Source organism: Streptopelia decaocto (assembly GCF_964273445.1).
Source record: "Streptopelia decaocto genome assembly, contig: HAP1_SCAFFOLD_883, whole genome shotgun sequence".
NCBI classification, from domain to species: Eukaryota; Metazoa; Chordata; class Aves; order Columbiformes; family Columbidae; genus Streptopelia; species Streptopelia decaocto.
In genome coordinates this window covers 4,988-18,091 of record NW_028116860.1, presented here as the reverse complement: position 1 = coordinate 18,091, position 13,104 = coordinate 4,988, and the positions used below count along the sequence as shown (strand labels likewise).

General features: G+C 49.8%; 1 protein-coding gene across 1 annotated transcript; it reads right to left on the bottom strand.

The window, feature by feature from the left end:
- Positions 1-10,278: 10,278 nt before the first annotated feature.
- LOC309452052 (olfactory receptor 14I1-like) lies at positions 10,279-12,190 on the bottom strand (the record flags this gene model as incomplete). The annotated part of the gene is made up of 3 exons (XM_082076728.1): positions 10,279-10,312; positions 11,509-11,654; positions 12,027-12,190. Coding segments are annotated over 3 exons (344 nt in total), but the record flags the coding sequence as incomplete, so codon positions are not given.
- Between the last annotated feature and the right edge of the window lie 914 nt (positions 12,191-13,104).

Below are 13,104 nucleotides of genomic sequence, written 5' to 3'. Positions count from 1 at the left end.
TTCTGCCTCCATGGCCATAAAAATTGGGGAAAGATAAGACGAGGTGTCATCTATCTCTTCCTCCCAAAGCAACAAAACCCAGACTTTTAAGGCATAACAAGGTCTTTGTTCTGCTAAGGATGGGGGGAGCGCTTCAAGGTTGTCACACAACGAAACCTGTTTATCACCAGCCTGCACCCCCCACTGGCCCTACAGGCGGCTGGGAGACCGCCACAACCAGGGGGGTGCCTCTGTTTGGCACCTTAATATCCAATTTGTGGTTCAGGGTTCATTGGCGTGTTCCTCTGCTTCACGTGGTCTATTTTGATATCCCCTTTGGGTCTTTTCCATACTGTCCCCATGCACATGTTTTTCTGAAGCTGGCGTTTTCTCCTGGTTTCCCATGTTCACAGACAGTTTCCCTGTGTCTCACAGCATCGAGAGGAGCTCGGAGTCTGACCCAGTAATTCTGCAAGGCCCATTCTGCTGGGCTGGGCTTGGATGTGGGGACCTTCCAGTCCAGCTCACAGGACTGGGCTTTTCTTTGTATGTTAAAGGATTTGCACTGAGGGTCCATTGGTGGCCCCCTTGGGGGATCTTGGGCCTTGGGCATGATCCAACTTGTCTGTGTGTTCCCCACCTTCTGGAAGTTCCTTCACCCCACACATCTGTGGGTGCTTCTGCACCTGATGAAGTGGGGAATGTGGACCCATCCTTGTACTTTTCTTTCTACTCTCATTTAAAATCTACTTCTTCATTCCATTAGGTCTTATTAAAAAAGGTGTTATCCATTTTATATGTAGGTTATAATGGATATGTATATTTAATTTCTCTGGTTTTATACATATCTATATAAAATGTATACAAATATACATATTTATAGAGGTATATACACATTTTAAGTACCATATTTATTCATAAATAAAATGAAACAAAATAATAAAATAAAAATATTGGCTGCTTATGGCTTGACCAGGTGTACTCCTGCTGGGTAAAGAACTGGCTGGAGGGCTGGACGTGAAGAGTTGTAGTGAAAGGAGTCAGATCCAGTTGGTGGCCGGTCACGAGTGGTGTCCCCAGGGTTCAGTATTGGGGCCAGTTCTGTTTAGTCTCTTTATCAATGATCTGGATGAGGGGATCGAGTGCACGCTTAGTTTGCAGATGACACCAAGTTGGGTGGGAGTGTTGATGTGCTGGAGGGTGGGATGGCCATACAGAGGGATCTGGACCAGCTGGATCGATGGGCTAAAGCAGGGCTATCAAACTCATTTCACTGGGGGCCACATCAGCCTCACGGTTGCCTTCAAAGGATCGAATGTAATTTTAGGACTGTATAAATGTTACTACTCCTACTTAAGCAGTTCTGGTGGCCATGGTCATGACCTGCAGCCATACGTCTGGTGCTGGTGGCCATGGTGGCAACTCATGAGCATTGCTGGCAACTCATGACCATTGGTGGCTGGTGGCCATGGTGGTGACCTGCAAGCACATGGCTGGTGGCCATGGTGGCATCTCATGGCCATGGGTGACTGGTGGCCATGGTGACAACCTGAAAGCACATGCCTGATGGTCATGGTGCTCACCTGCAAGCACATGGCTGGTGGCCATGGTGGCATCTCATGGCTGTGGGTGACTGGTGGCCATGGTGACAACCTGAAAGCCCATGCCTGGTGGCTATGATGGTCACCTGCAAGCACATGGCTGGTGGCCATGGTGGCATCTCATGGCCATGGGTGGTTGGTGGCCATGGTGACAACCTGAAAACACATGGCTGGTGGCCATGGTGGCATCTCATGGCCATGGGTGGTTGGTGGCCATGGTGGCATCTCATGGCCGTGGATGGTGGGTGGCCATGGTGGTGACTCGTAACCATGACCTGGTGGCCATGGTGATGACCTGCACATCTGGTGCTGGTGGTCATGGTGGCATCTCATGGCCATGGGTGGTTGGTGGCCATGGTGGTGACTTCCAACCATAGTCTGGTTGCCATGGTCATGACCTGCAGCCACATGTCTGGGCTGATGTGGCCCCCGTTGAAAATGAGTTTGACAACCCTGGGCTAAGGCCAATTGTCTGAGGTTCAACAAGGCCAAGTGCCGGGTCCTGCACTTGAGTCATAACAACCCCATGAACGCTACAGGCTTGGGGAAGAGCGGCTGGGAAGCTGCCCAGTGGAAAGAGACCTGGGGGTGTTGGTGACAGCAGCTGAACATGAGCCAGCGTGTGCCCAGGTGGCCAAAATTGTCACCAGCATCCTGACTTGTATCAGGAATAGAGTGTCCAGCAGGACCAGGGCTGTGGTTGTGCTGAGGCTGCACCTCAAATCCTGGGGTCAGTTTTAGACCGATCCCAATTGAGGCACTGGAGTGAGTTCAGAGAAGGTAACGGAGCTGGGGAAGGGTCTGGAGCACAGGTTTGACTGTGGGTTGTGGGACACTGGAACAGGCTGCCCAGGGGAGTGGTGGAGTCATCCAGGTCAATCAATGAGCTCTTCTCTACCATGAGTGTCATGTTCGATATAAAGCTGGAGACGCCTTTTCCAGTCAGTTCGTTCGCGTTTTCTGGATCCTCTGTTAGTTCTGTTCGGCAGTTCTGTTCCATTGGGAGTTCAGCGTTCGTTCAGGTTTATGACATTTTGCTGTTTTTCAGTTGGCCCTTGGGCCTCTCTGCCTTTTGCACTTGTACTTTCTTTTGCTGTCATCAGCTGTTCAGGACCAGGGTGCTCTCTTCTTTTGGGCTGCCTGTTCAGCACAACTGGAGTTATGTGGGGGATTACACTGAGTATCATATATCTTACTTCATGTATAATTTAGTATATTAGTAGTGTATTATTTTTATTTTCTTTTTATTTTCTTATTATTTTCTTTTCTAAACCCACAAGTTTCTCCCTTCCCTTTCAGTTCTCTCCCTTATCCCACCTGGGGACTGGGATGTGAGCAGCTCTCATAGTCTCAGTTGGTGGCTGTGGTAAAACCATGACAAGAAAGGGCAGTAGTAGCTTTAGAAATCTTGAAAATCGCTTTCCAAGATGATGGGAGGAGGGAAACAGCATGAAAAAAGAAAACCATCAGAAACTGCAGTTCTGGATATCCAGAGTAGAGCTCAGGATAACAAAATGCCATTCTGAGCGCAGTGCTGTAGTCATTCAGAGGGACTCTGGATCAGCCTTGGCTTTGTGTTTCCAGGAACAGCTGGTGAGGATGGAGAGACAGCAGCACAGGTGGGGACACACTGGGGTGAGAACAAGGTGGGGAAGCGCATGGGGTGTCTGCAGCCTGTGGGGAAACAGCCACAGGCCTGGGACAGTGCAGGATGGACTGTAGTGGATGTGGCCAAGAGTGAGGCTGAATGTCCCTGAAAGAGTCAAGGTCTTTGTCCCCTTGGCTATGGCTGATGCCACTGCCAACAAGGCCTAAGAGGAGACACATGGTGGTCATGGCCATGGCTCCCCATTGCCTCCTTGCACCCCAGGGAGTGTCACACCATTGTCCTGCACTGGGCATCGCACTCCCCACAGCCCCAGGAAGAGCCCTGAGCCACACGTGAGGGACAGGATCTCCCTTCCCAGGGCAGGGGCTCAAGGCTTGGCCATTGTCCTTCATCAAACAAACCAGGGGCTTTCTCAGCATCAGAGCTGCTGCACTTTGCCTTTGCCTGATGCAATCGCTGCCTCCAATTATCTGCTCTAACGAGTCCCTGGGGAGGCTTTGTCAGGAACAGCCCTCAGTGGGGCCCATTAATGCTTCGAGGTACTTTGGAGTTTGCTTCTGACTTGGACTTCTTGAGCAGATTCCTCAGTCTGTGCTTGGTATCTGAGGTTCATGGACTCAGCACCAAATACACCACGGGGCTCATTAAAACACAGAGAGCCCTAATGAGCGATGTTTCTTTCTGTAATTCCATTCAAATGTTCCAGACTTGTAGAACTAACTGGAGAGGTTTCAATGGGACACTTGCTGATGAAGGTTTCAAAGAAGATTTCATAAAGGAGGCTTTTTCTTTCCAGGGTGTTTTCTGTCATTTTCCAGTGTATAGAAGAAGTGACAGCAGCATTCTACACTGGACATTGATCCCGAGGGTCTCCTGAAGACATCTGGACAGGCAGGAGAACAGTCCCTTGAGGATGGACACTGTATGGACAACCTGGCTCCTCACCCCCACCCCCAGTCTGCCGGTTCCCTCATTGGCCACCAGACATTGCATCACTTTTCCTCCATCAGACTTCTCCATGAGCTCTGCAGGAGATGCTGCAGCTCCTGTGCACCAGCTCCACCTGCTCTCCTGTGTAAACACTGCACAGTTCAATAAACAGCAAAACACTTTCCTCAGCTGTGTGTGTAAGCTGGATCTGATGAGGTCCAGCATCCACAAGGGACACCCACACAAGAACTGGTTTAGACAGAGAGATAGGAGAGGATAGAAATAAACACAATGAACGTGTTGACTGCCATGTCAATTAGAGCTCTGAAGAATGGGGCAAGTTTCTAACTCCCTGAAGCTCAAAGCAGAAACCAGACAGTTGAGAGGAACTGAATGACCAAAGAGCAAGTGGAGGAGAAACCTGAGAGCACTGGGAAGGGCAAACGTCCAGACAGTGCTGGAAAGTTGTCCTTGGAAAGGGACATTTAATCAGGAGCGGTGGGAACTGCTGAATGACGAGGGAGATGAAATAATAGAGTGTTGGTAATAGAAGTACAGGGGAAGACCAATATTTCTTCTCCTACCCTTAGTACATCAGTCATCAGCTGTCTCACCGTAAACAGCCAGGGCCATTTTAGGACCCCCAGTGTACCTGAGGTGTTGGCCTGGGATTGGCATCTATCACACAGGACCTGGGGAGACCAGAGCACCTTGCAGTGCAGGTGGAGCCTGGGCAGGGGTTCCCGGGGCATCTACACTGGCACCAGGTGTTTGTGTCCCTGGAGCTGAAGACATTTGTGTCCTAAATCCATGCCCAGTTCTGGAGAACTCTTTCCTTTCCAAAGAAAAGAGACTCCCCTACAATGACTTTTAAATAAGTAAATAAATAAATAAATAAATACGTACGTACGTACGTAAATGAATAAGTAAATAAGTAAATAAGTAAATAAGTAAATAAGTAAGTAATAAGTAAATAAGTAAATAAATAAGTAAAAAAGTAAATAAATAAAACAGTAAATAAATAAGTAAATAAGTATGTAAATAAGTAATTAAATAAATAAATACATAAATACATACAAGCATAACTACTTAAATAATTACATAAATACATACATAAATAGATAAATACATAAATACATACAAGGAAAGAAGAAAGGAAGAAAGGAAGAAAGGAAGGAAGGAAGAGGAAGGAAGGAAGGAAGGAAGGAAGGAAGGAAGGAAGGAAGGAAGGAAGGAAGGAAGGAAGGAAGGAAGGAAGGAAGGAAGGAAGGAAGGAAGGAAGGAAGGAAGGAAGGAAGGAAGGAAGGAAGGAAGGAAGGAAGGAAGGAAGGAAGGAAGGAAGGAAGGAAGGAAGAAGAGAGAGAGAAAGAAAGAGAAAGAGAGAAAGAGAGAAAGAGAGAAAGAGAGAAAGAGAGAAAGAGAGAAAGAGAGAAAGAAAGAAAGAAAGAAAGAAAGAAAGAAAGAAAGAAAGAAAGAAAGAAAGAAAGAAAGAAAGAAAGAAAGAAAGAAAGAAAGAAAGAAAGAAAGAAAGAAAGAAAGAAAGAAAGAAAGAAAGAAAGAAAGAAAGAAAGAAAGAAAGTTACTTAGCACCTTCCTTTGCTTTGGATCTTTGTATTCAGTTCTTCTTATTTTAACTTTCATTGACATCAACTGACATCTGATGGGCCTGCAGGCCTGAAGCCAAGATCATGTTGTGTCTTGCACAGCGCCCCATGCCCTCTGAACCTTCCCTGCCCAGGACTCCTCACACGTTGCCCAGAGCGAGTCACACTGAGGTGTTGGCTGTTTCACGGGCTGAGATGTTGGTTTAGATGGTCACCTACAGCACAGGTGGATCCTGCCCCATCATCGCCTGCTCTGCTCCAGTCTGAAACAGAGCCCAACATCACAATGGGATCAAGAGAGAACTGAGGTTGAAAGGACCTCAGGAGTCTGCAGTCCAGCCTGTCACCAACTGGGTCACACCAAGGTGTTCAAGCCTTGATTCAATCAGAGCTTTAGAAGGACTAGAGAAGTGATCATCCCTTTGTACTGGGCACTGATGAGGCTGCACCTTGAATCCTGGGGGCAGTTTCAGGCCCCTCATGGCAAGGAAGACATTGAGGTGCTGGAGAGAGTCCAGAGGAGGGTGACAAGGCTGGTGAAGGGTCTGGAGCACCAGTCTGACGAGGAGCGGTTGAGGGAGCTGGGGCTGTTCAGCCTTGAGAACAGGAGGCTGAGGAGAGACCTTATTACTCTCTACAGCTGCCTGAAAGGAGGTTTTATCATGGAGGGTGTTGGTCTCTTCTCTCAAGTAGCAAGTGATAGGACAAGAGGAAATGGCCTCAAGTTGCACACAGGGAGGTTTAGATTGGATATTAGGAAAAAATTCTTCAGGGAAAGGGTTTTGAAGCAACGGAGCAGACTGCCCAGTGAGGTTGTGGAGTCCCCATCACTGAAAGTGTTTAAAAGACATACAGGTGAAGCTCTTAGGGACATGGTTTAGTGCCAGATTTAGGTTATGGTTGGACTCGATGATCTTAAGGGTCTCTTCCAACCACAATTATTCTGTGATTCCATGATAAGTCATTTTTGCTATTTTCTTTCTCAGAGGCCCATGCAGCCTCCCTGAGAGCCAGGACTTTTCTGAGGTGTTTGGGAGACGTCTCATGGTCACACCAGCCAGTTCCACCAGCCCCTGTCTGTCCCTTCCCAGACCAAACCTTTTCTCCATATCCCAACCTTCCAGGCGAGTTTCTGGGACACAGCAAATGCTGTGCTGGTCTTCTGGGCCTGTTCAGAGAGAGCAGCTTGACAACATGTTGATGGGCTCTCTGTGCACCTCAAAGCTTTCCTGACCATTTTTCTCAAAGCTCCACTTGCGCCCAAACTTTCTGGTCCTTGAACTGTACATGAGGGGATTGAGCAGGGATGTGGGGAAGGTGTAGAAAAAAGGCTTTGTCAAACTGTCTTGGGAGGGCTGTTCTGGAGAACCCACAGTCCAGGATGAGGGTGCTGGAGAAACCAGTGGCACAGGTGAGGTGAGACGTCCAGGTGGAGAAGGCCTTGTGCCCGTCTACACTGGGGTAGAGCAGTGATGCATTCATGGGATGCCCATGTTAACAGGAATGGGACAAATGGCTCTAAAATGGCTTTCCAGCCAGTTCTTTACACATCGCAGATACACCATCCAGGCCACGAGCTGCAGCTTCTCCAGGAGATGCTGTGGGACACGGTGTCACAGGCTTTACTGCAGTCTAAGGACACAACACCCACAGCCTGTGTGGCGGATTCACTCCCCACGACAGACTTTCCCTCATCTGCTCAGCCGGTCACCTTGTCACAGAAGGAGATCAGGCTGGTCAAGCAGGACCTGCCTTTCATCAAGCCATGCTGATTGGGCCCGATTGCTCGTCTGGTGTGTGTGACCTCACAGTCCTTTCCCAGCCATGTTCCTGCTGTTGGCCAATCCCCTGCAGAGGCAGAAGTGACCTCACAGTGCCCTCCACAGCCATTGGTTCCTACTGGACTATGAGTTCCTGAGACACAAGTGACCACACGACATCGCACCCACCATCACCCTCCTTGTGGTCCAGTGTGCGAGCAGATCAAACTAAGCTGCTTTCTTCAAACTTATCTAATAGATTTCCTATCAAGGGTTTGAGTGGAGAAACGTTCCTCAGAGGAGCTGCTGTATTTACTCTGGGGCATTTTATCTCTCTGCTTCTGCCTCTGATTTTTTCTTCTCTTTCCTCTGTCTATTCTGACGTGAAAGAGCTCTCCAAGGAAAAGATTCATGGAATCCTACAACAACGCAGGTTGGAAGAGACCCCTGAACACCAACTCTGTCCCACTGACCTTTATGGTACCCCAAGGAATAGCTGATGGCATTTGTGCTCCCTTGGGTTCATCTCACCACATGCACACAGTGGACATGCACATGATGTGTATGTTTGCAACTCATCTGCACAATTAAAACAGGGACTTTTGACCTAGTGTTTCATAGAACCACAGAATGTCCTGAGTTGGAAGGACCCACAAGGATGATGGAGTCCAACTGCTGTCCCTGCACAGGACACCCCACAGGTCACCCCGTGTGTCTGAGAATGTTGTCCAGTCTCTTCTTGAACACTGTCAGGTTGGGGCCGTGACACCTCCCTGGGAGCCTGTTCAGTGTCCAGCACCTCTGGGGGAAAAACCTTTTCCTCATGTCCCACTGACCCTCCCCTGGCACACCCTTCTTCCATTCCCTCGGGTTCTATCATTGGTCACCACAGAGAAGAGATCAGTACCTTCCCCTCCTTCTCCCCTTGTGAGGAAGCTGTAGCCACCATGAGGTCTCCTTTGAGTCTTTTCTTCAGCTCTGATGCTCAGAAACCCCTTGGTTTTCTTTCTGAAGCAGAAAGGAGAAGCCATGAGCTCCAGGCAATGGGAAGGGGGATCCTGTCCCTCACACACGGCTCAGGGCTCTTCCTGGGACCGTGGGATGTGGGTGTGCAAGGCCCAGGGAAGGACAACACGGGGACAACAGCTTCCAGCTTCCCCATGGGGCTGCAAGGAGGCACCGAGGCCCCAGTGCCATGAGGACAACATGTCTTCTCCTGGGCCTCAGTGGCAGAGACAACTGCCCTGGCCAAGGGGACACAGACCTGGGTTCTGTGGGTCCCTTCCAGCCTTACAGCGCCCTTTGCCATCTCCACCACAGGCTGTTCTACACGGTGCTACCCCTGCCCCTCTTTCCCTGCAGGCTGCAGACACCCATCTCGCTTCCCCACCTGCTCTCACCCCAGCATTTCTGCACCTTCCCTGCTGTGTCTGCACCCTCACTGGCTGCTCTTTGGAACACAAACCATGGGCTGATCCAGCTCCCTCTGGGTCAGCTCTTGCACCACAGCACTGCCCTTCCAGTGACATTTCTTCCTCCTCATATCCATTCCTCACCTTCCAAGTAGACTTCTTTTTTCTCTTTCCTGCTTCTTCCCACTATCAAGAAAAGCTCGACCATCTCATAAACTGCCCTTCATGCAGGGAACCCAACCCGTTAGGCTTCTTGTGGTCTTTTACCTGACCAGAGTAAAGTCACCTCGCCATGATCTTCTAAATCCCATGAGTGCTGCTGGCCTTTCAGCTTCTCTGACAGACACGACCATGTCCCTGCCGATGTCCCGTCATGTTCTCAGGTGGGATGGACATGACAACCCATCTCTGTTCCTGGGTAAGACCTGTGGACCCTTGGGCAGAGGTTCTTTCCCAGCCATGTTTCTGCTGCTGGGCTGTCACCTCCAGACACAGAACTGACCCCACTGTCCCCTTCACAACCAAAGTCTTTCCACTCAATTGTGAGTTTCGGAGACTCAACTGACATAATAATCTCACAACCATCTATCCCCCTCCTTCTGGGCCGCGACCTGACTAGATAAAACTATGCTTGTTTTATCAAACTGATCAACTGAGGTTGTTCAAGGCCTCTGCCCAGCTTTGCATCCTCCACAAAGGGGCTGAAAATGTGCTCCATGACATAATAAAGAGGCAGAATAAAGCCGTTCAACAGTGTTGGCCCAAGTACTCATCACTGAGGGATGCCACTAGAAACTGGCTGAACACAGGACTTTGTACCACTGATGATGTTTGGGTTTGGTCATGCTGCCAACTCCCCACTGATCATAACATCCACATCTGCATCCCAGATCTCACCAATCTGCTCTAAGGCACCACAGGAGACCATGTCTGGGGCCTTGCAAAACTCCATGTACTCAACATGCCTTTCTTTCCCCTGCCCGTTTGGGTTCAGCAATTCCTTCCTTGTCCTTCAACTGCCTGGAGATGCCTGCAGCAGAATGTGGCCCGTCACCCTCCCGGGGACAGACATAGGCTGAGCATCCTGTCATTCTCCCAGTTCTCCTTCCTGCCATTCCTGAAGATGGGTTTGACGTCTGCCTTTCTGAGGGACCTCTGAACCTCTCTGATCACTCTGGCACTTCTGAGACCACAATCCAGAATTTCCCACAGGGAAAGAGGGGCAGGTGTAGGACTGTGTAGAAGAGCATGTGATGGAGATGGCAAAGGAGAGGTAGCAAATAGGGACATTTGCAATGAGCTGTCCAAGGGAGCTGAGATGAATCTCACTGTGCCACTGGGGTTTGTCTTCGGAGTCACACACAGAGAAATGTCAGGGTTCTGTCAGGTGTCCACATCTGAGCTGGCCTCGTGGACTCTTAAAACACATTGAGATATTCAGGGACAGACAGTTTCTCTTATACACACAGAGGCAGGAGTCACAGCATCTCTCTGGGCTCCTGTTCCTATTCCCAAAGGTTGGGAGGCACCTCAGCCCTATAGTGTGTCGCCATGTTCTACATTTATCTTTGATGTCCCTCATCATTAGGAGTGGACATTGGTTCAAGGAAGCGCATCCCAGTGCTGCATTCTGGTGGTTTCCTATGGGATATTATTCCCAACATGATGTGACCTCAATGAACAGTCTGTCTCACAGGCCTTCATGGAACCCCAAGGAATAGCTGATGGTGTTTGTGCTCACTCATGTTCATCTTACCTCACATACATGATGTACATGCTCACATCTCATCTGTACAATGTGAACATGAACCTCTCACCCACTTATTCAGTGTAATTCCATGGAGGGACAAAGACCTCTGAGCTGGGGTGAGAGGCCAGAGCTGGAAATGGTGGTTGTGAGGGGCCAGTCCATGGTGATTGACCTGGGGCTCCTTCCATGGGGTGTCCAGTGCACAGGGGCACAGCCCAGCCCCTGCTCTGCTGGTCCTGCAGGTCTCTGGCAGGAGCCTGGCTGTGAGAGGACACTGCTGTGTGCCAGCCCTGCACACACACACTGTTCAGCTGCACAATGGTGTTTTCATCTGTGGGACACTTTCTTATGTATGTTCTTGAGAGAAACTTGAAGACTGTCTAAGCCTTCAGGCACTGCCCTAAGAAAATCACATTTCTTTATAAAGGTACTGTTCTGGAAGCCAGCTCTGTGACACTGTTTTCCACTCCACCCACGCACAGGAACTGTCCCTGCAGCTCCAAAAAGCCTTCGCAGGAAGGATATAGTGAAAAACAAGTCACTAAAGAGCCCTTTATTATTTTTAGAGAATAGGAGAGCACTGCTGCTCATTAAAGTAGCTAGCAGTTAGAAAAGAAAAGCCAGCAGTGAATTAGAAAGGGGTTGACAACTTTATCACAATAAGAAAACAACCAACAACACCAGAAAATGCAGCTGACAGGCTGAGCTTCTAATTAGCTACATTAAAACTCCTGTATAGAAGAAGATGGCCAGTTTATTGCTTCAGAAAACAGAGGGATATGAGTTTGCACAGGGCATCCTTGAGCTCCTGGTTCCTCATGCTATAGATGAGGGGGTTCACTGCTGGAGGCACCACTGAGTACAGAACAGACACCAGCAGGTCCAGGGGTGGGGACGAAATGGATGAGGGTTTCAGGTCAGCAAATATGGCAGTGCTGATGAACAGGGAGACCACGGCCAGGTGAGGGAGGCAGGTGGAAAAGGCTTTGTGCCGTCCCTGCTCAGAGGGGATCCTCAGCACGACCCTCAAGATCTGCACATAGGACACCACGATGAACAGGAAAAAGCCAAATACTACTAATATAAAAACCACAATAAGCCCAAGTTCCCTGAGGTAGGAGTGTGAGCAGGAGAGCTTGAGGATCTGGGGGGTTTCACAGAAGAACTGGCCCAGGGCATTGCCCTTGCACAGGGGCAGTGAAAATGTATTGAATGTGAGCAGCAGAGCAGTGAGAAACCCAGTGGCCCAGGCAGCTGCTGCCATGTGGACACAAGCTCTGCTGCCCAGGAGGGTCCCGTAGTGCAGGGGTTTGCAGATGGCAACGTAGCGGTCATACGACATGATGGTGAGAAGATAAAACTCTGCTGAAGCTAAAAAGACAAACAGAAAGAGTTGCGTAGCACATCCTGTGTAGGAAATGACCCTGGTATCCCACAGAGAGTTGGCCATGGACTTAGGGACAATGGTGGAGATGGAGCCCAGGTCGAGGAGGGCAAGGTTGAGCAGGAAGAAGTACATGGGAGTGTGCAGGTGCTGGTCCCAGGCTATGGTGGTGATGATGAGGCCGTTGCCCAGGAGGGCAGCCAGGTAGATGCCCAGGAAGAGCCAGAAGTGCAAGAGCTGCAGCTCCCGTGTGTCTGTGAACGGCAGGAGGAGGAACTGGGTGATGGAGCTGCTGTTGGACATTTGCGTTTCCTGAGCACGGGGCGCTGTCATGAGAAAAAAAAAAAGACAGTGAGAATCCAGGGCAGAGTTCTCTGACAAAAATCAAACCAACTCCCATAGACCCTCCCCTGTCACACGCAGACACTCTTGTGTTTTTCTAGGAGAACCTTTTTCAGCACTGTGGCTGCAGCCCTGCTTGGGCTGGAAAATGTGCAACCAAGAGCAGTGCCTGTGCCCATGGGCCATCGATAAGTCAGCCCAGCTCTGCAAAGTGGGGCCACGGGAACAGTGGGGACTGTCCTGGTTCTGCTAACACAGAAGGGCTGTCAGCACTTGCTTTCCCAGTGATAGGGAACAGAGATGGTGAAGGCAGTTTAAGAGTTCCACGTTTTTTTACACCTCCCCCCATATTCACTGCAGAGAGTTCTTGGGTGTCAGAAACCCTCAGCATTTCTGCTGCACTCAGGGAGAACAGAGCGAGTCCTGCGAGACCAGAGGGTGCCTGTGGGTCAGTGCAGAGTGAGGGCAGCTGCTCTGTCCCTCTGTCCTGCTCCAGCTGCCCTGGGCTGGCACCTTTCTGAGATGGGGGCTGATCACACTCCCATGTTACCCTGAAAAGCCACCAGGCACTGCTGGGAGCAGAGGGATCCACCCCAGACCATGACAGGTCTCACCCTTTCCCAAGGTCTCAGCACCCCACGTTTAGCCCAAGAGACACACACAGCTCATTCCCCAGCCCCACAGACTGCATTGCCCACAGCCCACAGGTCAGAGCAAAGCTGGGACACGTGTG